We start from the raw sequence: 25,375 nt of genomic DNA on the forward strand, positions 1-25,375 counted from the left end.
GTTTTATCCCGTTAGATGGTGGGGCGTGTCTTCACTGAAGCAGACACCATGAAAGAGAAACCAAACCGTTCAATAAACGTTGCTTTATTTTAATCAATTAAAAACCCAAAGGTAACAGCATTTCATTTCAATCAAAATGACGACGGATACAATAATACTTCAAACTAGTTCATTCACAGTTCGTTAAAATTATGGTTAATGGGTACTCAAAACCGCTCCCACATTAACTGTTACTGCATGCATTCACCTATTGATGACGGAGCATCAGGAACTACTGGGGGTTCAGTATCTTGCTCAAGGACACTTTAGAAATGGTCAAAATGGCTAGGGATAAAACCACCAAGCCGAACAAAAAAATCACAAAGCCTGAGTGATGACATTTATGGACACACAAACGAAACAAAATCTACTATAGTGGCAAAAAAGGCTCGGACAGTGAGGACGTTTTGCATAAATGCACGACACACCTTAAATTTGGGGCATTGGGCTTTAAAGTGAAATCTCAGGATGAACCTTAACTGACTGTATGTAAACATAAGTCAATTTTACTGTTGGTTGAGCCTGAAATTTCACCCCAGAATCCAATATCCCAAACCTTTTGTCAGAATTGTATAAATATAGAAAGAGGCTCATTATGGCTGGTGTTCACTGAATCAATTGAAATCTGGACGGGTAGTGTAGGAAGTGAGATCAAACATCATGTGGAGTATTCCACTTTCTCAGGATGGCCTCTGCTGCATCCAGGGTGGAGTCCTCCTGAGATACGGACATTAAAAAAATAAAAAATCTGTTTGTATCATAGATACAAAAGAGTCAAATGAAAAGGAACATCACAGGGTGTTTTACCTTGATGAAGCAAAATCGGATGTATTTGTCAAAATCTTTGCCATGCTCCGGACTAAAGAAGGCTGACACTGGTATTGTCGCCAAGCCCTGCGGAAACAGCCCATAGATTAAAAAACAAAAACAAAATTTACAGCAGAAACCTCGAAAGATACATAATTTTGACCAAATCTACATCTCTAAACTTTGTTCAGGCATCAGCTGTCACATCATTTCAGTTCAGTGAGCATTAGGGAATCACACAATGTTTTACCCTGGTGACAGATTTTTGTTCGACCTGTGAGGAAAGGTAACTGAATCAATCAAATTCTGAATTTACCTTTTCTTTAATGAGCCATTTGACGAATCTGAAGTCGTAGGATTCGTCTTTTGTACTTGGGTCATTAAGATCCACCTCTGTGGAGAAAAGGAAGTTGAGTTCACAACATGCCGTGTCATGTTGGTTGTCTATGTGTGCCCTGCGATTGACTGCCCAAAAAAACAGCAGGGATAGGCTCCAGGACGCCCGCGACCCTCATGAGGATAAGAAGTTCAGATAATGGATGGATGGAAATTTTCTCTGCAAGAAACCCCCCCCCCCCAACCTCCTTGTGACTGCTTGCTCACCGACAGAGGAGATGTCAGTTATCATGAAGTAGCCCCCCTGGGGCATAATAGGCTTCAGGCCTACGCTCTCCAGACACATTGCCAGCTTCTCCCGCTTTCGGTTCACCGTTGCCGGCAGCTGACGGAAGTAGCTTTTCGAAGAGCCAAATAGTTCCAGCTCACGCTCAAAGCCGCGAGCTACTGCCTCCTGCAAGGTAGGCCCGAGCAAGTGTGGTGGACATAAGACGATCAAATAAAACAGTATCTATTTCCTGTTGTCCTTGTTGTGATTGTCGTCACCTGAGCAGCAGTGGCACAGTGGTAGACGCTGTTCTGATGGATGGTCTTCATGTGCTTCAGGAGGCGTCCAGCACCAATCGCCCAGCCCACCTGGACAAAAGAACAATCCACAAGAAAATGATGGCTGCCTAACATACTGTTTATTACCTACATGCTCTACTCTCTGAAAATTTGAGATTTGGGGGTATCAGTTTTACAAGTGAACCCCCACAGCCCACATCAATTGGTCACCTTCCATCCCGTAGCACTGAAGGTCTTGCCCGCGCTACCGACCGTTACGGTCCGCTCCCACATGCCGGGCAGGCTGGCTGTCAATAAAGTCAAACACGCTTGCATTATTATCTCCCTTGGGAAAGATTCTTGTGGTGATACGATTTATTGTATGTACTGTATGTATTTACAAGTGTTGCGATTTCTTTTGCAGTATTTCCCCTCACCTATTTTGACATGCTTGGCTCCGTCATAGGTGAGCCACTCGTACACCTCATCACTGAAACACAGCACGTCATGCTTGATGCACAGGTCGGCGATCACTTGCAGTTCTTCCCTCTTGTAGACCTGCAATGATGTTAATGTCCCGAGACGAAAAATAAAATGATGACTCTGCGCTGTTTCGGCAAACCGCACGAAGCGCGACTTCACTTCTGACCTTTCCCATCGGGTTGTTGGGCGTGTTGATGACGATTGCTTTGGTGCGTGGAGTAAATTTACTGGCCAGCTCGTCAGCAGATAGGACCCAGTCGCCGCTTGACATGGCGCCATCCCCGCCTTCCACTTTCTGTGAGGGGGTGGGGGGAATAGATTTGGAGCAAACCATCATTAAGGCATACCTTAGATCAGGGGTGGGCAATTATTTTCCCGTGGTGGCCAAATGAGAAGCAGAAAATATTGTGGAGGGCAGGGCCAAAAGTTAGAAATAGAAAATAAAGAAGATAGCACAATGTCTTTGTATGCCAGTAATAATGTAACATTATCCTCCACCATCACACTCAGCACCGGTTCTCTTCAAGGATGTGTACTGAGCCCCCTCTTTCTTCGTCTTCCCCTCCCTCCCTGTGCTCTGCAACTTGAAGAACTGCGCCACCTGGTGTTGAAATACCTGTCATTACAAGTCCAAACGAAACGAAATGAATGCAATCATAATTGTGCACCAATCTTCGGCGGGCCGGATTAAAAAGACCAATGGGCCGGATCCGGCCCGCGGGCCGTAGTTTGCCCACGCTGCCTTAGATTAAAGCCCAGGGTGAGAGCTAATCAGCTTAGTCAGGCCATTTTCACACTGCCTTGTGTGAAAAAAGTGCCTTTGTGGCATTAACAGGCCATTACAAAAATCAGGAGATGACAGATAAGGGTACTTACTGGCCTTAGAGGGATGTAAACCCCCTTCCCGCCCACCATCTTGACCATGGGCTGATAGCAGTCAAAGAAAGGCTCCACTATGATCACCTGGGGGAAACACATTTGGGTACATTTACCCCACAAAATAGTCACCCAAAATGACCAGTAGCCTTCAGAAACAGGCTTAAGAGCATGCACCTCATCTCCCTCATCCACCAGTGCCTGGAAAGCGCAGTAGAGCGCCTGGTAAGCGCCCACCGTCACCAAAACGTCCTCCATGGGATCGATATGGTGTCCCACGATGCCGGTGAAGAATTTGGCTAGACTATTTACCAGACGTGGATGGCCCTGGTGGGGTGGGGATGACAGAGAGAGAGATGGTCATGAGTGAGCAAGAGAGAGAAATTTAATGTCCTGTAAAGGGAGCAATTTTGAACACAGCCTCAGTAAACTCACAAAAGCGCGTGTGTACTGGTGCATGGAGGGACCGCCACGCAAGGCTTCACAGAAGGCATCTTGGATGTATTGCGGAGGGGCGAAGTCCGGAAAACCCTGCCCGAGGTTGACAGGGTTGTATTCGGCTGCCATCTGGGTGAACTCCACCCTGTTGGATGAGAAAAGCAGCTTTGATGTCAGAATTTGTCCACTATTTGTATTCTTTCACAAAGTGCAATTTTATGAAGCAATTGTTTTTAATGGGTTTTTACATAACATAGGTTGATTGCAATTTAGGGTCGCGCGCCTTCACTATAGTACTACGTTGAGCCACAACATGCCAGACTCTTATTTTGAGTCTTGTTTTTGTTTGCTCAAAGTGATATAATATGATCAGCAAAAAAAAAAAAGCATGACAACAGGCACTTATGAATGCTTTAAGTGTGGAGTTGTGGGAAGGGCCAAAGTACTGAGACCACATGCAAAAAGCCCCTAGTGAACAAATAAAAATAGTGATTATTGTGGACAATTTGTACAACTAAAGTCCACAAGTTACTTTTACATTGAACTTACCTTTTAAAGATCAGAAGCAAAGAGTCGAGCAAAAATTAAAATTATTTAATATATCTATGTAAAATAAATAAATAACAGCATATGCCAGATTTGTTCTTGTTAGTTAGTCATTTGCACTCGTTGACATGAACCTGTTCCGTTTCTTACCAAACGTTTTTGTCGACCCCTTCGGTCCTGCTCGCGTTTAGCCGTCGTGACATGATTTTCTGGTCGTGGAAGAAGACGAGAGGAAAACAAATATGCACAAACCAAAGGTCGCAAAGGATTAAGATCATATACACCCGCACATACCTTGGGGAACGTTCGAAACCAAAGATCGCAAAGGATTAAGATCATATCCACCCGCACGTACCTTGGGGAACTTTCGAAGAGCAGCGGTGCACTGACTTGCAGTCACAAGATTCCTGATGAGTATTCCCATCGGTTAAAGAAACATTGTGATAGAAGAGTGTCTTTAAATAAATGGGGGGGGGGGGGGGGAAGCAAAGCGTATTAGAAATCTGAAATTTAACAATGTGTTTTATGTGACAATTTAGCGCGTAGCAGTGAGCGATCGCTCTCGTCTTTAAATCACTTCCGGGATGGGCGGGACAAGATGGTCGGGAGACGTCGCTGGAAGTATAATAAAAATAATATCAAATTAAAATACATAAAACAACATTCTGCCACCACCTGAATACTAAGATTAAATACATTTTCTGCACGGGACTGTTGAAACAAAATAATTTCTTGTTCGTTTACAGATTCCCGATTTCTTAGCATCTATTCAACAGAGGAAGCATGGTTGCTAGAAACTGACATTTCTTAGAAACAACAAAAGGAAAAAAGAAAACAACATATTTTTTGTTGCCCGAAAGGAAAACCTTTCGCGTAGGTGTACGTAATCCGTAGGTACGTATTAAAAAAAATCAAGAAGGGCACACTCATAGACAAACATTGGAATACACACATAACTTGAAACAACACACTGATACAAAAACACACAGAGCGAGATCCATAAAAGGCTCACACACTAAAATAAACAACACAGCCACTAAAAAGCAGACACACACACCACAAAACACTTGGAGAAACATCCTCAAGCACACACACAGGCTCCAGACATTCACGCTCAGAGGTACACATTCACAAACTCAAAAAACAGATACACACAAAAATACAGGTACACTCAAACACAACACAGACACTTTGAAAAAAACACACTGAAACCATAAGACACTCAAACACAAAATTTAGCACAAACAAAAAACACACTCTATTCAAATAACCCCACACACTGAAAAACACAAACATTCATTCATTCATCTTCCGTACCGCTTGATCCTCACTAGGGTCGCGGGGGGTTGCTGGAGCCTATCCCAGCTGTCTTCGGGCAGTAGGCGGGGGACACCCTGAATCGGTTGCCAGCCAATCGCAGGGCACACAGAGACGAACAACGATCCGCGCTCACACCTAGGGTCAATTTAGAGTGTTCAATCAGCCTGCCACGCATGTTTTTTTGGAATGTGGGAGGAAACCGGAGCACCCGGGGAAAACCCACGCAGGCCCGGGGAGAACATGCAAACTCCACACAGGGAGGCCGGAGCTGGAAACGAACCCGGTACCTCCACACTGTGAAGCCGACGTGCTAACCACTGGACTACCAGGCGCCAAAACACAAACAAACATGTAAAAACAAACAAAAACACATGGTTGGTCGCGCGAGCGCGCACAGCACCTCTTTACACGCACACAACATCCAAACGGACAATTAACCACTGACAAAAAGCAACACAGTAAAACATACACTGGGTGTTTGTATCATTTTGTTTATAGTTTAAAATCAGTTAGCATTTGTGTCCCACCCATTGAACGAGAAATGGGAAGCACCGTTGCCGCTCGTAACTACAAGTTGGCTTTCTTCAAGTCCTCGGGAAGAACTCTGCCCTTCTTTCTGGCCTTGTTCTTCTTTTTCTCCACTTTGGTGATCTTCCTCTTCTGGATGTTCCTGCGTCGCTTGTCCTGCCTCTTCTGCATCTTCTCCACGACCATCTGGCTGCGCCCATCCCATTGCTTCTTCCGCCGGCTGCGCTTCTTCTCCTTGTTGGCCAGGGCAGTGCGCAGCATGTCCTCATCGTCCTTGATCTTGATACCCTCGGCCTTGTACAGTGCGTTGGTCCACTTCATCCTGGCCTCCACCTCCTGGGCCTTGACCTCGTCCGTCTCCCGCAACTTGTCCAGTTTGTCCTTGCGCGCTTCTAGCCGGCTCAGCAGCTGCTTGTAGTTGCGCCCGGACAGCGGCGTGATTTGACCCTTGATGTGCTGCTTCTTGGCCTTCTTCTTCATGACCTTGTCCATGTACTCCTCCTCCACCGTCTCCACCATGTTGAAGATCACGGCGCCCTCTTGTCGCTTGTTTATGGCCGTGGGGGCCACTTTCTGTTCGTCCTTCTCTTCCTTCTTCACCTCGGCCTGCTTGCTTTGGGCTTCTGCCATCTTCTTCAACTGGAATTCCTTCTTCTTTCGCTTCTTGCGCTCACGCTCCAGTTTCCGCTTGGCCCGTTTGGCCTGGACAGCCTCTGACAGCGCCTCCTTTGGGGCTCCCTGCCAAAAATGAAATGACACATTCTGAATAATGACAACAACATCGTCTATGCTCCTTGCATAAAGACAAATCTCTCAACTCAAGGAATACATTCTTTCATTTCAGAAATTGTACAACAGTCTCCATCTTCATACCTGTGCTCTGGCCTCTTCAATCTTCTCGTGAAGCCTCTTCCGTAAAACATCAAAGGCAGAGAAAGTGTCCTTCACATTTGCCCCTTAAAAAGAAGGAAGCGGACTAAGTTCAAGCGGGTTTTAATAAGTTTAAAGGGCACGCGAGAGGTAAAACTAGAAGTCTGGAATGTTGGCCCTATGAAAAGGCAAAAGATTAAAACGGCAAAATTGAGTTGCCGTACAAAAGGAGCCAAGAATAAAATTAAGGTGTTAAAAAATAAGTAAAACATGCACCGATTTTAATGCACTCTGATGTTTGAGCGAGTTTGTGTACCTCCTGTATCTGCCGCGCGTTTTGTGTTCACTTTCAAGTGTCCGTTGTGTGCCGACTTTGGACTGGACTTGTTTGGAGGTGTCACACTTTGCTTCTTTTCATTTTTGAATGACTTCTTTTTGCACTTTTTCTTCTTCTGTGGTGGACCGCCATCATTCTGGCCCTTGAATGGAGCTGAAAGAAAAGAGAGGAAAAAAATATTGACTAATCTTTCACAAGGAAGTGTGTGAATTCAAATAAATACGGATATTAAAGTTGGTACAGAAATTGCTGGATGGATATCAGTGAATTTGTGGGACCCCTTGCAAACAAGATCTCAAGGGAATTTTCTCAGGTCAGAAAAAAAACAAACAAACAAAAGTAATTATACATATACCTCACTTTCAGTAGTTTGTGGATTAGATCTAGACCCAAACCTCATTGAAATCAAATAGCCTAGCCTAAACACTATCGGGAGCAGTATCATTAACAGCATTAAAGTGCATAAGGGCAGAGAGCGTATACTTCTGCCACTTCTGGAAATAATTAAATGCAAGATTTGAGTCAATGAAGGTGGTGCACTGATATACATTTTCGCACAAGGGAAGATATATTCAAATTTATATAACTATGTTTAAAAAAAACGCCATAAATAAAACAAAAAAAGGTTACCGAATGGCCTCTTCTTTGCTTCCTGCTTCTGCTGATTTAACTCTTTCCTGGCAAATTTCTGGATGTAGGAATCCCTTGCTGCGAGATCCATGTAGAAAATTGACGGTTTTTATTGTATTTTAAATGTTTCTTTATACAGAACATGGAGCGCTTCCATTTGGTAAGAAACGCATCCACGCGCACGTGTGGGCGGGGGTGAAAAAAAAATGAGGGTGACGGACCCGGAAGCAGTTATTGCATAAAAATACAGGAAGTAGTAACAGCAAAATAACTCCCCACTTCTTCACAACATTTAGTAACATGTCACTTACGTAGCTGCATCGGTGATAAAGGTTGTCTCAGTATGTTTTCGCTAAAAACGCTGCTGGTTTCCTGCAGCAGATCGTTGACCACTTTAAAACACGTAAGTTTTCTTAAAGACACTTAAAATAAAGAGTGTCTTTTTTTCTTAAGTGTTTGATAGATGAATGTTATTGCAGACGAATGTCGTTCACGCCAAGAGGTCTCTTTGCCTGAGTAAAACGCCTCTCTTCAGACGAACAGATGGTAATACTAAAGTATTTAAAGTATATTATAATGTATTTAAATTTCTTTGTTAATTTTTTTAAAAAGTGTGTTTCTCTGATATTACCATGATTCTCATCTATAAATGATGAAGCGCTTGTCAGGTGGCCCTATGCGGAGGAATCTAGAGTTGTTGTTCATTGACATGTTCCATTGTTAGGCGTCTCTCCCATGGGAATCACTACTTTAGACCAAATTTGGAATTGTCACTTGAATAAAATATTGTCTTCCATTCTTCACAAACACAAGATGTAAAAGTCATGATATAATCTAATTTCACTCGTATATAAATAATGGTAGAGGGATCCTAATATTAATTTATAATTGGTGTTATTCTCCAGTCAGGTGGATTGCGCAGCGGCATTCGTCCAGTTCGGTGGCGGCGACCGGAGAAGACACTTTTCTTAAATGGTTCCTGCTGCTCATCCCGGCTACCACGTTTGGCCTCGGTACCTGGCAGGTACGCACTTCTAACATTGACATTTTTCTAAAAATTATTGAGAATATTTGGAAAAGAAATGGCAATTATTGAAAAAATATAAATATAATATAAAATACATTCTAAAAAGAATTAATTGAAAGTGAAGTTTAATTTGCAAAAGCAAATAATGTAAAATATATTAAAATAATTACTCTTTATATATACATATAATTTTGAATTTCAAAAACTAAACTCACTGTAAAAAGTAGAGTCTCATTGTCATATGAATATTTTTTTAATCATTATTATTTTAATTACATCAAGGTGAAACGTCGGCAGTGGAAATTACAGCTGATCGATGAACTGACCAGACTCACCACAGCCGAGCCCATTCCACTTCCAATTGAGTGAGTGCGCTACCTCCAGGCGGTTGCAGGAAATGCGGTGGGCCGGAAACCGACCTAAGATTTTCCCTCTGCAGCCCCCTGGAGCTGACGGGCCTGGAGTACAGGCGGGTGCGCGTGCGCGGCCGCTACGAGCACGACAAGGAGCTGTACGTCCTGCCGCGTTCGCCCGTCGACCCTGAAAAGGAGGCCAGGATGGCGGGCCGGTTGACGTCCAGCGGCGAGTCGGTCGGCGCAAACGTTATCACACCCTTTCACTGCACGGACCTTGGGTAAATGAAATGCTAGACTGAGTTTTTTAGAATACGATACAAATATCTATCTATTTAGTCATTTAAAAATATGTAGCCAAAAACGTTAAAAATATGTAGCCAAAAACGCTCATTTCCTTCCATTTGATGATATACTCAGCATCACCATCCTGGTGAACCGAGGCTACGTCCCCAAGCAGAAGATGAGACCAGACAGCAGGGTGAAGGGCCAGGTGAGTACTGTACCCCAAAGCCTTTTTTTTATTTTTAAACCCTCAACTTTAGTCTCAGCAAGGTGTATGGTCATTTGCACGTGCAGGTGGAGGATGAGGTAGAGGTGGTCGGGGTGGTCAGGCTGACGGAGCCCCGCAAACCCTTTATGCCCAGCAATGACCCCGAAAGAAACCGATGGCACTTCCGCGACTTGGAAGCAATGTCAGACGTGACCGGAGCTCTACCCATTTTCATTGATGCTGACCTTGGTAACGTTGCACATCATGTGACCAGTGGTGGGAAGTAACAAAGTACAAACACATATGCTTGAGTAGGTTTTTCAATGTATATTTGTGGTTTTGCATTTCAAATTTAAATTTGTCTAAAAATTCACATTTGGGGCATGTCACCAACCAAATCTCTTTTTGGGCGAGTTGAAGAACTTCAGACAAATGTAGTGCCACTGTCTTGTGGCGACCTGGTGCCAAGGAACTATGTTGAACTGATTCAAGCTTCAACTGAAGTAATGGTTTGTTGCCATCTTGGCACCCATGAACTATGGCACCTTTAGAGGATATCTGTGACTACAAAATGCATTCGAGTCCATACCCCTTTTTTTTGTACAACTGTCTCTACTCAAGTACAAATAAGTACTTTTTTCCCCTTCCATCACTGGACTCTTGGCTGAGCATTTCTTTGCCATCATACAAATTGCCTAAGAGGAAATGTTTTCCAGCCAGCACCATCCCAGGAGGGCCAGTCGGTGGGCAGACAAGGGTGACGCTGAGGAATGAACACATGCAGTACATTATCACCTGGTAGGCTACGTTTTGTGAGTCATGTACTTAAATTAATTTTCTTCTACAAATGTATCTGCTTTTTCTGTCTTCAAGGTATGGCCTGTGTGCGAGCACTGCCTACATGTGGTATGCAAAGTTCATCAAGAAGCTTAAATTGTAAAACAAATATGCTGAATTTGTCTGCGTAAACTCTTCTGATGTAGCAATCTATATTAAAACTTTTGGGGGTGTTGAGTGACTTGAATCAGGAGTGAAGTGAATTGTCCCACCCAAAATGAATTGGTGACATTTGGAGAAACTTCCAATGATTGTCAGTTCACACAATTTAGTGACATGCCATTAGCGATTGCAATGGTGCACACAATTTCAACCAATCACCCAAAACAAAATGCCTCCAATTAGGCAAGATTTTGAAAAAACTCCAACATTCAAACTATATTTATTTTTTTATTCCAAAGAATTTAACCAAGCTTGGTTGCCAACTCCTTGGCCTTTGCCTTCTCCAGCTTGGCGATGCGAGCGGTGGACTTGGGGCCCATGATGTTGCCTCCCCAGTGACGACGGATCTGCAAAAGGGGCAAGAAAAGTCCTATGTTTAACATTTTCAGTATTTCCACACGCCATATGGGAAATTTTTATATCGGACTCTGAAAAGTCCACTGTATAAAAATCCCCGTTGAGTCGTGAAAGCATGATTTCTAATGTCCTGATTGGCTCTCATTATTGGCGATTTCTGACACCATTCAATGGATAGAGAGCGATTAACACATTTTAAAGTCGACAAGGAACTCTCACCTCCTCGTATCTGTCATTATAGTTTGTCTTGATGGCTTCCACTAGCTTGGCAAGGGCACCTTTGTCCTCACTGAAAAAAAAGGCGCAATTACTGAGTAAGGTCGTAAAGGGGTGGAAGATTCTGGATAAAATTGATTTATTTGCTTACGGGTTTGTCTGCGTGAAAGCCACCGAGGTGCACGTCTTCCTGTGCACCAGCTTGCCCAGGCGAGCTTTGCCCTTCACAATGCAGTATGGGACGCCCATCTTGCGGCACAGGGCAGGCAGGAAGACCACCAACTAAAGAGCAGAGCGGGAAAATGCCAGGTTAGCATTTCACCTCACATGACTGTTGGTACAGGGGGTGGTCTTTTGGCTCAGGGTTAAAAAGCTCGTATGTTTTGATCCACATGGGATGATTCAGGTGAAGAAATTCAGACATCATTGCCGAGAGAATGTCACGCAAGGCAAACTTGCGTCAGCTTACCTCGATGGGGTCCACATCGTGGGCGATAACCACCAGCTGGGCCTTCTTGCTTTCCACCAGAGATGTGACAGTGTTGACACCTGGAGGAGAGGAACATGGTCACTTTCAAAAAGATAAGGGGCTGCGGGCTACAGAAGGCCTTGAAAGGCCAGTGCTCAGGGTTAAAAAGCTCATAAAACATCACGATGAGTCTCAGGTGAAGAAATTCAAGTCACATCATTGCATTGAGGCCACTTTGATTTTGGACACTTGAGACCAGGGTCACACAACATGGGTCGATACAAAGTGGCTGCTGCAATTAACCAATGGTCACTTGAAAACATATCCCAAAATGCACTGCAGCAATACAGAAGACAATCCCGACAGCCATAAACCCTTTCTATTCAGAGGGGAGAATTTTCCACCAATTAAATTTAAGTCCTCCTGCTGCTACCGATGGCTGTGCGCCAACATTAGCTGGTGCATAATTTGTGCCCGTTTATTTTATTTAATGCGTCTTACATCTGTTTGGCACATAAAATTTCCTGCTCTGTGTGATTTCGATACCCATGTACATGTGGACAAGGCCTCAAATTGGTTGCTCTCTTCACTGCTCACCTGCACGGAGGACGGGGGGCCTCTTTGTGGGGGTATCGCCTTTGCCGGCCGCCTTTTGCTCAGCGCGGGCCAACAGCCTCTTCTTCTTCTCTTGCTTGGTCTCGGGCCTGTACTTGTGGGCCAGCTTGAACAGCTGTGTGGCTGCAGGGGAGGGGGAAAGTACAGAAAATGGACCAACGTGACAAACTCATGAAATGGCCAAAAACGTATTTGACGATAGGTCACGAAGACGCATCAACCAACAACTTGGTGATAAAAAACGCCACCACGCGTGTTAAGATGGCAAACATCGCATTTGAGTCATGTGCGAGGAAGGCCAAACAGGAGGGAAGGAGGTCGTACCCGTTTGTCTGTCCAGGGCCTGGGTGAACTGGTTGATCGCGGGGGGTACCTTCAAGCGTTTGTAGAGGATGGCACGCTGCCTCTGCAGGCGGATGTAGCGAGGCCATTTCACAAAGCGTGTCAAGTCACGCTTGGGCTGAATATCCTGGCCTGCAGAAAGACAATGAAAACGGTTACAAGACAGGCACACATAGCCAAGAGCTTTTCATACGAGTACAAGTGCGCATCAGCGATCTTGGTGGGAAGATTGTCTTCAGTGGTAGTAAGATAGCAAATATTCGCTTACATCATTTGCGCTACATTTTGTGACAAAGGGTTGTCTGCGAACTCACCGATGCCAAAGTTCTTTGGCCTCTTCTCAAACAGGGGGTTGACCACTTTCTTAACCTCCTGTTTCTTGGCCACCACAGGGGCGGGTGCCACCTTCTTCCCCTTTGCCTTCTTTCCCTTGGGCTATCACACACAAATAAAAACCTTGAAAACCTTCAGAATGTGCATGAGTAAATCATACGTAAAAAGCTATTGAATGCTGGTGTCAAAATTCAAGATTGATTAAAATCCTAATTAAGCCAACAAGACAATAATAGAAAAAAAAACACTTCGTCTCAAAAAGGCAATTAAAAAACGTCGATATGATTGCAGCTGTGATAGCCTTTGCGACGGCGCAACTGAATAAGAACAGCCTACATTCACTAACCCAAAAGACAACTTGACAATTGCCACATTACTTAACAGGCCTCGTCGTACTATTACAAGCGAGGCTCGAGCGTCCCTCCTGAGCCAAACTAAGCGGAGTTCAAATAAAACATCTACGTACGAGGAATAAAAGTAACGAAAAGGGAAATTCCACGTGGAAATTAAGTCTTTTCACCGCACGTTAACCTTAGCATTGAGGCTAGCGGCCGCAGGGATACCAACGCCGGTAATCACCGAGGATGCTCTCTCGTTTTTAAAAATATATAAACATACTGCGGCGACAAATAACGACGTGCAGCTGTAAAACAGGTCCCTTGTGATATTCCGTTAAACATTACGGCATGAAACGTAGCGATGAAACAAGGATGCAGACGGATACAACATCGACAACATTTGCGGAGTAAACGCCACTATGTACCCACCATGTCGGTTCAGGCAGAAAGGAGGAGCAACGGCTGCTCGGAAACGGAAGTACCGCGAGGCTTCGCTTCCTGAGCAACGTGGTCTCGATTGGCTGATTTGGGATCAGTTTTGACAGCTGCTCTCCATTCATTCTCTGAGATGAAAACATTCTCCAGCATTGCCAAGATCGGCGTTACACACGGAAATTATGGACGTAATTCTAGCCTGAGGCATAACATTACCGTTGATTCTATTTATATTTACATGATAGTTTAGATATGTAATGCATTTTTTCCCACATATTCAAATTCCTACAAAAATATGTGTTTAATGTTTTTTTATTTTTATTTTTTTTATCACGTGTCCATGGACGACGTCACGTAGCTAGCTGCTTCCTCAGCGCTGCGACGTGACGTACAGTGGATGACAGCTGCGGGGTGGGAGTGAGTTGTTTTGGAAGGGTGAATTTCTTGTCTGGTCATTCGGCTCAACCCCGTCGCCGCATTCGGCTTGCCCACGGTGGTTTGTTCACCGGCATTATGAAGCTATTGTCCCCGTGACGGTTATCCCACGTCACGGTAAATGTGAACTTATAATTGTCAATGGCGGCGCCCGGCGTTTTAGTATCAGTGCTTGGATTTTCTTCCTCGAACGATCCTTCCACTCCTGGAAGCATCATTTTAAAATAAATTTTCTTTGTTTACATTTGCGAGGGCCAACATGTCGTTTTTCTGCAATTGAGGCCGCACAGGCCGTGCGTTGTTCATGTCTCGTCATCATTGAAAGCTAGCGTTAGCTTGTCATCTGACTTCTTTTCTAAGACCAACTGCAAGAATGACCGAACAAGACCTTTGTCCTCACCTGGACTCCATCGGGGAGATAACCAAAGACGACCTCTTACACAAATCCAAGGTGGGTCGTCGTCGTCATTCCCCTCCATTTAATTGATGGTGATGATTTCCTCTTAATGGAACTCAGTGAACAGGAGAGGTGACACACTCTGTATTGAAGTTCATAAACAGATAGGTGCAAAGAAGAACATTCTTTAACTAAAGCTGTATTTAAGAACTAAACACACACAGAGCTTCTGGAAATGTTGCCTCTTGCATCAGATTGAACAGTTACAGCTGTTTTGAAATGTGCAAATGTAAAAAAAAAAAAACTAAGAAAGGTAGATAGGCTCAGTGTAAAATCTGCCTAAGCACAGTAGCAAAGTATTTGTACTTTATTACCTCCGACTAATGAACAAGAGTGGAGCTGCACCTACTCTGATTCATGTACTCTAATGAGTTAATTTTGTCTCTTCTAACAGGGAGCGTGTCAATCATGTGGCGTTGTTGGTCCAAACCTGTGGGCCTGTCTTGAGGTAATTTTTAATATGTCCGTCCTATTTTCAAGAGTGAATGACAAAAGGGAATCCAATACAAAAGACAAGTATTTTACATTACAAAAAAGAAGAAAAAAAACATTACCTGCTGGGGGGGTTTCTGTCTCTTACTTTAGAATGACTGCCCTTATGTGGGCTGTGGGGAGTCCTCCTCAGATCACAGCACCCTACATGCACAGGTAAGGTGGTAGTTTAGGATTCTGTGTTATGGGCACAGGCGTACTTGTATATATGCCGGGTATTTTGTTATGCCTCGGATTCGTCAATGTCGTGGCTTCTCTGTGTGCAAGAGGCCTAAAGGAAATGGACGCTTTTTCGTTCATCCAGACCAAGAAGCACAACCTGACGGTGAACTTGACCACCTTCAGGATCTGGTGCTACGTGTGCGAGCGGGAAGTCTTTCTGGAACGTAGATCCCCACTGACGCCTGTCCCTGTGCCTGCCGTCCCCCACCACCACAATCATTGCGCAGCCTTGGAGCAGGTGTGGCTCTATTAACTTGACCCATCATCTGCAGAAATGACACAAACCACTTTTTGTTCACCAACCTCAGGAAACGCTGCCGCTCAGTCACCCGTTAAAAGCCGTGCCGATCGCCATGGGGGACGAAGAAGGCTCAGAGTCCGAGGAGGATGAGCTTAAACCCAGAGGTAAGCTGTTTGGAACATCTATTCCATAACCTTGGTTTGCAGCTTGAAGTCCATCTACGAGTATGCTCTTTGTCTTGTCTAGTCAGACAATTTAGCGCACCAGTAAGATATCAAATAAATGCTCATATCCGCCATCATCAAAACAACATGAGCTACTCACGTGTTGTTTTGTAGGTTTAACAGGAATGAAAAACATTGGCAACTCCTGCTACATGAACGCAGCTCTTCAGGCCTTGTCCAACTGGTGAGTTGTTGTCAGAAATCCATTTATCATTTGTTTTTTCTATTTTCATATGGCAATCCAAAAAAAAACCAACCAAAGTGATACAAAATTTTGTTATTTGCTCTCTTTTTTTTTGTTCAATTACAATAGCCAATTGAAAATGGAAGGAACGAAAGATGTGCAGAATTTTAGCCAATCACGGTGGGGATTTCATTTTATTCATGACATTTTTTTTTTCTTAATTCCTTTTGTTTCTGAGCAGTCCTCCTCTCACTCGATATTTTTTGGACTGCGCCGGGCTGGTTCGCACGGACAAGAAGCCTGCTCTCTGCAAGAGCTACCAGAAACTCATCTCAGAGCTGTGGCATAAAAAGCGGTAACAAATAATCAAACACGGAGATTCATTTAGGGGCGTCATATAAAAGTGCATCTCAATAAATTAGAACGGTGATTTTCGTTATCGATCGGAGGTTAAGCCCGAACGCCCACAAATAGCAGGTTAGGTTGACACAATGCCACAATACAAAATTGGACTCTTGGTCTTTTGTAGGCCAAGCTACGTCATCCCGACCAGTCTGTCCCACGGCATCAAGCTGCTGAACCCCATGTTTCGCGGTTATGCGCAGCAGGTAGCTAATGTACACTTCACATCACCCAATGCATTTTGTTTTGAAGTTTCCGTAAAAGTCACATGTTAGCTTGCTCCACCATATGGAAGTGAAGGCGGCTCTCATCACAAATGGTAACAGTGTAAAGCGCTTTGAGTACCTGAGGTAGAAAAGCGCAGCAAGGTCCTCTTCAATCCCAATTGTGACCGTTTAAAACTTTTAGTCGTAATTGAACCGTGCGTTGTAAATAAAATCATTGTGATGAGAAAATTGTCGTGATAACAGTTGAGAAGTCTTAAATGAGCAATGAATTGCCATTGTACAAAAGGACACCCAAGAGTTCCTGCGCTGTCTGATGGACCAGCTCCACGAAGAGCTGAAGGAGCCACTTTCTGAGTGCGCGGTTGGCAGCAGCGGCGAAAGCAGCGACGGTGAGGAGAGGCTCGATGGTGATCGCTCGCCCGCCGAGGAGGACTTCCTATCCTGCGACTCGGGCTCCAACAGCGACCGCGGTGAGGCGGGCGGTGGCTGCGGCGACGGGGAGACGCCGGCACAAGACGAGCGCGACGGCGTCAACACAATTGGGGACGGCCCCATCGGCGGGGCGATCTCGGAGAAAGAGAGGCTGAAGGAAAGGCGGGTCTCCGGTTCGCCCCTCCACGGGCCCTCGCAGGACATGGACGAAGACGCCGACGTGGATACGACTGTTCCGCAGAGAGCTGAGGAAGAAGAGGTTGTGGAGGAGGTTACTGACACTCAACACCAAGAGAACAATCAAGAACAAGAAGGAAACGGCATCTCACGTGAGAAATTTGCGGAAATTGCTTGATGGAGGATGATTTTATGTTTTGCTTTGTTTAGTTTTTTTAAAAATCAAAGTCAATTCTCTGTTTCGGCAGAGCCAGACAATGAATTGGCGATGCCACGCCCGCATTCCACCCCCTGCAGCCCAGTGAGAAACCTCCAGGAGCTCCATTCCAAGCTTTCTTCCACCCCACCTCGCTCCAGTCCGCTGCGATCTGCAGGCTCCTTGTACCCATTTAAAAAAGGTGCAAACACCGGCGCTTTCTTTCGATTCCGCTGATTCCCCGTTCACCCACGTGAAAAGGCACGATAGGCTCCCAAGGCCGAGATTAATAACTCAGTGACTGCCAGCAGCTTTTTTTAAAATTAAATTTTAAATCTTCCAGCTCAGCCGCTGCTGACCTCCAGAAAGAAGAAGCAGTCTCACTATCGCAGCGTCATCTCTGACATTTTTGATGGCTCCATCCTCAGCCTGGTCCAGTGTCTGACATGCGACAGGGTGAGTTCACTGACCGGCATTGTACATGTGACTCAGGACACCATCTGTGAGTATCAGAAAGGACTGCATGGGACAGGAGGTTTGAACACTTTCATTCCATTCATCGTTATGGGGAACGGTTACTCACCGCTCTATACTATCGTCCCTCCATCTCACCTTGTTCTTCCCAAATCTCCATTCACCCAGCACAATTGTGTGATTGTCTCGCAGGTGTCTACAACAGTGGAGACTTTCCAAGACTTGTCCTTGCCTATTCCTGGGAAAGAGGACTTGGCCAAGCTCCATTCCTCCATCCACCAGAACCTGCCTGTCAAGACCAACGTGTGCCCCGACACGTACGGCTCCCAGGGCTGGATCTCCTTCATCATGGATTCCATACGCCGGTTGGTCAGATACAGACATGATCATACTACAATGAAACCCCGTTGGTTGTGAGGAGTTTGTTCAATCCATTTTATCTATCTATCTATCTATCTATCTATCTATCTATCTATCTATCTATCTATCTATCTATCTATCTATCTATCCATCTATCCATCTATCCATCTATCCATCTATCCATCTATCCATCTATCCATCTCTCCATCTCTCCATCTCTCCATCTCTCCATCTCTCCATCTCTCCATCTCTCCATCTCTCCAGCGCTAGCTTGAGATAGCTGGCACTAGCTTGAGCTAGCGAGCGGTAGCTAGCTAGAGAGCTAGTGCTAGCGAGCAAGAGAGCTTGCTAGATAGACAGACATATAGACCTGCTACATGTCTTCCAGTCGAGGTTAGAATCAGGATATAGCCGGGGTTCACTGTATCTCAGTTATGACTGGATAATGTTAATAAAGGGGCGTTTTTTTGGAATAGGTTCGTGGTCTCGTGTATACCCAGCTGGTTCTGGGGGCCCATGGTGACTTTGGAGGACTGCCTCGCCGCCTTCTTTGCCGCTGATGAACTCAAAGGTTCACTCCCAGTTGTCACACCCTTTGACATGTTGAGAAAAAAGGTTCACCTGAATCGGTGTCTGCTGTCCCTTTTCGTTTTGCAGGAGACAACATGTACAGCTGTGAGAGATGTAAGAAGTGAGTATGTCCAGTCAAGACATGCACACCATTTGGTTTATTGAGGTCCCCCCATCCTAATATTTAGTGTTTATGTTGTAATTTTTGCAGGTTAAGAAATGGTATAAAATATTGCAAAGTGCTCCGACTTCCAGAGGTATTGTATTATTTGTTTATGGTATATTTTTAGGCCAATATTGTGATTTAAGCATTCATCTGCACTTTTTGAAAACCAAATCATTTTATTACCATATTCAAATTTTGTTTTTGATATATATATTTTTCAAAAATATCTGGGACTTTGAGTGTGCATGGCTTTAAAAGAGAGGTCCTACCCTACTGAGTAATGTGGAAGTCAGCAAATGAGAGAGTTGGCTGTTGCAAGCTCAGGTACAGCAGCTGTGAGCCAGTCTGCCTCCTGTTTAGTGTCTTGGCGCCAGGTCTGGCCGTAGCAGCAAACGGGTGTATTTTATTACCGTTTATTCAATAAAGTGAAAATTGTTGCTTCATTTTTTTTCAAAAATCAATTTATTTGTGTTAATCGCTTGATTGGGCTGAAACAATCACTGTGTTGTTTTTTTTGTTCCAAGGTGGCAATTTCAACGTGTCATTCTGTCATTCAGATTCTGTGCATTCACCTGAAGCGCTTTCGTCACGAGGTCATGTACTCGTTCAAGATCAGCAACCACGTCTCCTTCCCGCTAGAGGGCCTGGACATGCGTCCTTTCCTGGCCAAAGACAGCCCGTCCCAAGTTACCACGTACGATCTGCTCTCCGTCATCTGCCATCACGGAACCGCTGGAAGTACGACAACAGCAAAGTGCATAAGAAGCTTCTGTGCAAAGCTTACGCAATCCAAAATCAATCCCCTTTTTTTCATCACAGGCGGCCACTACATTGCGTACTGTCAGAACGTCATCAATGGTCAGTGGTATGAATTTGATGACCAGTATGTCACAGAGGTCCATGAGACGGTGGTGCAGAATGCAGAAGCTTACGTGCTCTTCTACAGGTAAGCTTGACTGAGACGGAGCTCGACTGCAAGACATGCAGAGTAATTAGCAGCAAGAAGAAAAAGCAGAAATTCAAATTTCTTGACTGTTAAACGAACACATAGCAAAAAAAAGGGAATTAACCAAATTGTGAATTTTGAACATAAAGCAATGGCGCAATTTCTGTGGCGCAGGAAAAGCAGCGAGGAGTCTGTGAGGGAGCGGCAGAAGGTGGTGGCGCTGGCCAGCGCCAAGGAGCCCAGCCTGCTGCAGTTTTACATCTCGCGAGAGTGGCTCAACAAGTTCAACACCTTTGCAGAGCCGGGCCCCATCGCCAATCACACCTTCCTTTGTCACCACGGAGGTACGTGGCGGCCCCGTCTTTGTTGGCGCTGCTTCAGTCGGTGGGGTGAATAACTTGCCGTCGTTTAGAACCGGAGTCACAATTAGATTGAAGAATGTGGTCATTTTCCAAGAAAGAAGTCTTTTTATTGAGGAAAAAAAGTCAGCACAATATGATGAGAGTAGCTTTAATTTTTGTGAGGAATAGTTCTACTTACTACTAAAAATAGTCATAATTTTTGCGAGGGAAAGAGTTGCAATTTTTAGTTTTATTGCTGAACTAGCCTTGTATTTAAAAATAAATACATGCATAATTTTACGAGAAAACAAAATTTTATTGAAAGGTCAGGATTTAATGGGAATTAAATACACTTTTTTTTTTTTGCAACACACTTTTATGAAACTGTGATGAATCAAACTCACCACTAGGTAGTGCACCCTCACTCACACTGCACTCTGCAACTCGAGTACGGTAAAGAAAAGATTTGTAAGAGGATGTTTGGTAGAACACTTTGTGGTTGTCTGTCAGCCGCAACACCCGCTGAAACTTGCCTTAAGAAAATAACACCCTGTTTTGAGAGGTATTCATTTATCGGCAGGTTATGATTGTACACATGCACAACTAGGAGCTGTTTATAGATTATGCCACACGAAAATATTTCATGACCTATTCCTCGCTCTGTGTCTTTTTACCAGGCATCCCTCCGAATAAATACCACTACATCGACGACCTGGTTGTTATCGTGCCGCAGAATGTGTGGGAGTACCTTTACAACAGGTAAGCCTTTTCAACACGCGCTGTTCAAATGGAGGGATCGGTTGTGTTCTTTTTAGTGAGGCCATGTTGCCATTTAAGCAACGTAAACAGTTTGCACAAGCGTACAAGAATCATCACTACCTCCAGTTGTACTATTCTGATCAAAAGTTGTAATGTTCTGAGACGAATTTTAATAATAGAAGATTATTGGGAAACATTTTTTTGTTTTATGTATGATTTTTTTTTCTCAAAAAGTGGTGAGGGCTAATTTTTATTTACTCAAATCAATTTTATTTAAGAACAATATCCGCTTTATATAAAGTGCTGTACCGGTCCGTAAAGTAAAAATCTGACATATAAAAACAAGGACAGTTAAAACAATAAATTTTCAAAATGAAAAAAAAAGTCATTTTATCCAGTGTGGTAATTGCATTGAGACATGTTCACAGGAAAAAAATGGTCATTTTGTAAAGAATTAAAAAAGTTATGTTTGGGGGAAAAAAATTATAATTTTTACAAAAATAAAAGATTATTTCATCATGGATAATGTTGTAGAATATTGAGAATTCTTTAACACCCCCCCAAAAAACATTTATTTGAGAAAAACAAGTAAATCGCCACTTTTTTATTCAATGTAATTATGTTTATGGAGGGAGGAAAAAAACATACATTTTCTTGAATTCATGAAAATTTAGAAAAAAATGAATAATTTATTTAACATTAGAAAATTGAGAAAAATGCCAGACTTTTTATGAGAAAAACATAATTTCGTGCAATAGAAATTTCAAGTTCCTCAAGACAAAAAGCGATGAATTTATTGCAAAAATATTTTGTTTTTTCAAAAACTGTTTAACCGTTTTCATTAGAAACAGAATGAGGGTTTTACTGAAAAAAAGTCATAATTTCAACAACAAAAAAAGTGGTTGTATAGTGAAGGGAAAAAAAGTCATAATTTTCTCCTAAAGGTGCTAATGTTGTTTTCATCTGATTCTTGTGCAGTTTCGGAGGCGGTCCTGCAGTCAACCATCTGTACGTGTGCGCCATCTGCCAGGTGGAGATCGAGGCGCTGGTTAAACGCAGGAAAATAGAAATGGACACTTTCATTAAGGTAAGAATCCACTTCAACTTTGCTTCCGTATGAATAGGGGCCACAATTCCTAATCGTGGCGCTCTTCTGGCTTTGCCACAGCTCAACAGAGAATTTCAAGCCGAGGAAGCGCCCGGTGTCATCTTGTGCATCAGCATGCAGTGGTTTCGCGAATGGGAAAGTTTTGTGAAAGGCAAAGACAACGGTAAGAAAATGTTTAAAATTGAGCCTTCCTTATTAATTTATTCACGCCGCAATCCCGTTTTGTGAACAGAGCCGCCCGGTGCCATTGACAACAGTAAGATTGGCGTCATGAAGGGAGGACACGTTCAGCTCAAGCAAGGTTCGGCCTCAAGCCGCCGCACAGGAAATCAACAGATAGCTGAACTTAAGAATGCGTGCATCTCCCCCTTAGGTGCAGACTACGGTCAGATTTCTGAGGAGACGTGGCAATATTTGTTGGGAATTTATGGCGGCGGTCCCGAGATCGCGGTGAGGCAGACGGCGGTCCCGGTCGACCCCGACGGCCTCCACGGGGAGAGGAAGATCGAAGCCGAAACCAGAGCACTCTGACGTCGTCAAAGGTCGGAATCCACACATCCAAACAATTTCAAAGACGCCGGAGAAAGTTTTGCTCATCGCCTGGAGGAGGAGATGAGATAATCACCATTTGGTGGAGTTTTTATTTGTCATTGCCACTTCCAAGTTTGACTGCAAAACTGGGACAAACAAACCAAATATAAAATACATTTCAACACCAAAATGTTCAACTAAGCCAAATAAATCTCATAATGTGAACACAAATGTCAAACGGCACAATTCAAGTCAGAATTTGATTGTGGAAAAGTTGCCATTCCATGTGAATAAAGTATTGATTTTAAGCGGGGGGAAAAAATGTTATTGCAAATATTTTTCTGATTTTTACCAGAAAAGGGGGTAGTTTCATTGAGGGGAAAAAAATCTGAATTTAATGGGAAAAGTTGTAATTTTAATGTAATATTTTTAAAATGTCACAATTTGAATCAAAACACAAGTCATTTCATAGAGTGAAAATATGTTAATTTCAGTCAGAAAAAATGTCATTTCCTTGGGGGGAAAACCGGAAAAGGGGATCGTGACATCATCGTGACATTTTCTTCAGAAAAATGTTTCATCTTCTTATTTATCTGCCAAACTGCTGCTTGTTGCGAAGTGACTCGAGTTAAGTCAGCACCGCTGTTAAAGAATAAAATTTGCAATTTGAATAAGCGTAATATCATTTTACACGCATCGCCGAAACACCAGATCAAAAGTTGCAAGCATTCGGTGGTGTACTGTATCGGCAGCGTGTCTGACGGTAGCAGTCAGCATCCCCTTGTGGCCAGCGTCTGCAACCGTTTACGGGAATCTTCTGCTGCTGACGTCAGCATGCAAATTCCGCGCTGTCCTTTTGAAGCAGCTGCCTCTCTAATCATCCTTAACGTCGGCTGCTGTTCTCTTTCCAATGATTTTTCCAGACAGCGCCGTCCGGCTCCCTCCCACATAGCTGAGGAATTTGGCATCTGGACAAAGATGAAGACGGGTCAGGGCCGTGAGTAGACTGTAAACGTGCAGGACGCAATGTTATTTTTAATTATTATTAATTTTTTTCAAACCTTACACTGTCATGGCTGTAGTCCCACAGGCAATTCCGCCCAGAGATGTAAGTGATTTTTTTTTTCCCCTCCTCTTGTTGTCGGGCTGCTTTCTTCTGACTCGCGTGGCAACCTGTTACCACAACACCATCAGTCAAATACCGTACATGTCTGAGTCCACAAGAATGTCACGCAAGCGCACAACAAAAGCGTCCAGCATGCACACGTAGGATACAAAATAATATTTGGGGGATGGGGGTGAGCATGTCACCTTAATGGAGGTGGCGAATGTAAATTGTGGAAAAAATTAAAATCACTGATTTAATTAACTCCATAAGAAAAAACTGTATGAACACTGAGATGTACTTAGATGCAGAAGTAAACATTTTTTTGATATATTTTGTTTTTAATTCAGTATGTTAACTTGGTACAACAAAGTAAAAGCACCACCAAATAGTTTTCCTCCTTATTAACGTGAAAGCTAGGTCTGAAATGAAGAAAATCTTTGTTGCAAGCTAAATTCTGGCAGGATATTAAAGGCTACTGACAACAGGAGCAAAACCATAACACGCACACAAAAACTGCTCATTTAGGTAATAATAACAAATGATAAATTGCACTTTAATTGCATGTATATTTTCAAAATTTGAGAAATTTGAACACCAGATGTTGGTGTTTTTTAGGCTAGCTTAATGCAAAACACCAGCATAGACTGACTCACGTTAATTAGCATAGACGGTAGAGTAATTATAAACCTTAAAAAATGCTCCTTTAACACCTATGGAGCAGCAACACATACACACAACGCAAGAGCATTGTTCAGAGGAAAAGAAAATATATTGAACAAAGGAAAATTAGCTCGCTTAATGCTAGCATATTCGGTGAACCGTTAGATCCAAGCTAATGTACATTAGCATAGATGCTACGGTAATTTTATCCACCTCAACTGCTACTTTACCATACACGGAGCAGCAACGCAAACAAACCAAGGATACAATCATATTCACAGGCACATATTTTCTCTGCTTATGGGCACAGCGTCTATAACTGGTGTTTATTTAAGGATTCGTTTCTGCCTCGTCTTCTGGCTCTTGATTACACTCCCAGGTCTCAGCGCTGCCTGGCATTCGTTTAAAAATTGCGTTATTGTGAGGGAGGGACACTGCTAGGCATCAATAAGAAGTAAATTGTGCTGTCGTGTTTGTGCCATGAACTGAAAAATGTGCTTTTACAGTGCAGTAGTCATTTTGAAATCCGCTTGTGTGTTTTATTTTGATCATGTTTCAGCACGTAGCATGGCGTGAAATATCACCCCCTGGCCCCCCAAATAATTTGATGACGGTGTTCGTGGTACTAGCGATGCTTTGAAAACAGTTGGCCTCATTTCAACAGGATGTCTTAATGTGTGTACACATGATGTACTAATGACTTGCTTAAATTATTAAATATGGTATTTAATGATGTCATTCTCTTTTTGCTGTCATTATTTGGAGTTAATTTTGTTGCCCAACAGAAAGATTTGTTGCTATAATTTGTTGCTCAAATTAGGTTGTCAGCTTGAAGCTAATTCGCACCGGACTTCAAACAGACACTGCTATTTCCCCCGCTGGAACAACCAAAAATATAGGGGGCTTAGGTCCTTATTTACTGCCTGTTAA

General features: G+C 43.5%; 5 protein-coding genes and 3 non-coding genes across 14 annotated transcripts; 2 read left to right on the forward strand and 6 right to left on the reverse strand.

Annotated features, from left to right (window-relative positions):
- Positions 1-68: 68 nt before the first annotated feature.
- kyat1 (kynurenine aminotransferase 1) lies at positions 69-5,154 on the reverse strand. Of its 5 annotated transcripts, none has more exons than XM_052050771.1 (13): positions 4,427-5,154; positions 4,222-4,365; positions 3,523-3,670; positions 3,265-3,414; positions 3,088-3,174; positions 2,378-2,506; positions 2,166-2,286; positions 1,960-2,036; positions 1,729-1,818; positions 1,450-1,636; positions 1,163-1,239; positions 847-933; positions 69-756 (listed from the first exon to the last, which is right to left on the reverse strand). In XM_052050771.1, exons 2-13 carry the CDS (start codon positions 4,347-4,349, stop codon positions 691-693), a joined length of 1,347 nt encoding a protein of 448 aa, XP_051906731.1. In that variant the 5' UTR covers positions 4,350-4,365; positions 4,427-5,154; the 3' UTR covers positions 69-690. The 5 variants fall into 5 exon arrangements, with proteins under 5 accessions (XP_051906731.1, XP_051906730.1, XP_051906732.1 ...); XM_052050770.1 differs by having other exon boundaries at positions 4,222-4,280; positions 4,427-5,153; XM_052050772.1 differs by having other exon boundaries at positions 4,222-4,280; positions 4,366-5,153.
- Positions 5,155-5,866: 712 nt separating this feature from the next.
- surf6 (surfeit 6) lies at positions 5,867-7,967 on the reverse strand. Its single transcript, XM_052050824.1, has 4 exons — positions 7,757-7,967; positions 7,106-7,279; positions 6,793-6,875; positions 5,867-6,657 (listed from the first exon to the last, which is right to left on the reverse strand). Exons 1-4 carry the CDS (start codon positions 7,845-7,847, stop codon positions 5,959-5,961), a joined length of 1,047 nt encoding a protein of 348 aa, XP_051906784.1. The 5' UTR covers positions 7,848-7,967; the 3' UTR covers positions 5,867-5,958.
- Positions 7,968-7,999: 32 nt separating this feature from the next.
- LOC127591053 (surfeit locus protein 1) lies at positions 8,000-10,653 on the forward strand. Of its 2 annotated transcripts, XM_052050845.1 has the most exons (9): positions 8,000-8,159; positions 8,236-8,302; positions 8,662-8,780; positions 9,066-9,148; positions 9,223-9,417; positions 9,557-9,629; positions 9,716-9,878; positions 10,346-10,427; positions 10,503-10,653. In XM_052050845.1, exons 1-9 carry the CDS (start codon positions 8,100-8,102, stop codon positions 10,567-10,569), a joined length of 909 nt encoding a protein of 302 aa, XP_051906805.1. In that variant the 5' UTR covers positions 8,000-8,099; the 3' UTR covers positions 10,570-10,653. The 2 variants fall into 2 exon arrangements, with proteins under 2 accessions (XP_051906805.1, XP_051906806.1); XM_052050846.1 differs by lacking the exon at positions 9,066-9,148 and having other exon boundaries at positions 8,075-8,159; positions 9,178-9,417.
- Positions 10,654-10,845: 192 nt separating this feature from the next.
- Positions 10,846-13,848, reverse strand: rpl7a (ribosomal protein L7a). The gene is made up of 8 exons (XM_052050873.1): positions 13,728-13,848; positions 12,942-13,062; positions 12,610-12,759; positions 12,268-12,408; positions 11,671-11,750; positions 11,353-11,483; positions 11,205-11,274; positions 10,846-10,975 (listed from the first exon to the last, which is right to left on the reverse strand). Exons 1-8 carry the CDS (start codon positions 13,728-13,730, stop codon positions 10,871-10,873), a joined length of 801 nt encoding a protein of 266 aa, XP_051906833.1. The 5' UTR covers positions 13,731-13,848; the 3' UTR covers positions 10,846-10,870.
- On the reverse strand, positions 11,556-11,633 carry LOC127591752 (small nucleolar RNA SNORD36). The gene has a single exon (XR_007959951.1). It is a non-coding gene; the product is annotated as a small nucleolar RNA SNORD36 (small nucleolar RNA).
- Positions 11,821-11,895, reverse strand: LOC127591753 (small nucleolar RNA SNORD36). The gene has a single exon (XR_007959952.1). It is a non-coding gene; the product is annotated as a small nucleolar RNA SNORD36 (small nucleolar RNA).
- On the reverse strand, positions 12,832-12,905 carry LOC127591754 (small nucleolar RNA SNORD24). The gene has a single exon (XR_007959953.1). It is a non-coding gene; the product is annotated as a small nucleolar RNA SNORD24 (small nucleolar RNA).
- A 253-nt stretch (positions 13,849-14,101) lies between the features above and the next one.
- On the forward strand, positions 14,102-25,178 carry usp20 (ubiquitin specific peptidase 20). Of its 2 annotated transcripts, XM_052050608.1 has the most exons (24): positions 14,104-14,619; positions 15,020-15,073; positions 15,211-15,273; positions 15,422-15,577; positions 15,648-15,744; positions 15,919-15,988; positions 16,230-16,343; positions 16,518-16,596; positions 16,904-17,378; positions 17,475-17,624; positions 17,766-17,878; positions 18,089-18,261; positions 18,733-18,827; positions 18,914-18,947; positions 19,038-19,083; positions 19,550-19,730; positions 19,812-19,938; positions 20,113-20,282; positions 20,957-21,038; positions 22,017-22,125; positions 22,207-22,309; positions 22,379-22,447; positions 22,520-22,688; positions 23,601-25,178. In XM_052050608.1, exons 1-23 carry the CDS (start codon positions 14,542-14,544, stop codon positions 22,675-22,677), a joined length of 2,796 nt encoding a protein of 931 aa, XP_051906568.1. In that variant the 5' UTR covers positions 14,104-14,541; the 3' UTR covers positions 22,678-22,688; positions 23,601-25,178. The 2 variants fall into 2 exon arrangements, 1 of the variants encoding a protein (XP_051906568.1); XR_007959799.1 differs by lacking the exons at positions 22,207-22,309; positions 22,379-22,447; positions 22,520-22,688; positions 23,601-25,178 and having other exon boundaries at positions 14,102-14,619; positions 20,088-20,282; positions 22,017-22,092.
- Positions 25,179-25,375: the final 197 nt, after the last annotated feature.

This window comes from Hippocampus zosterae, chromosome 18, assembly GCF_025434085.1.
Source record: "Hippocampus zosterae strain Florida chromosome 18, ASM2543408v3, whole genome shotgun sequence".
NCBI classification, from domain to species: Eukaryota; Metazoa; Chordata; class Actinopteri; order Syngnathiformes; family Syngnathidae; genus Hippocampus; species Hippocampus zosterae.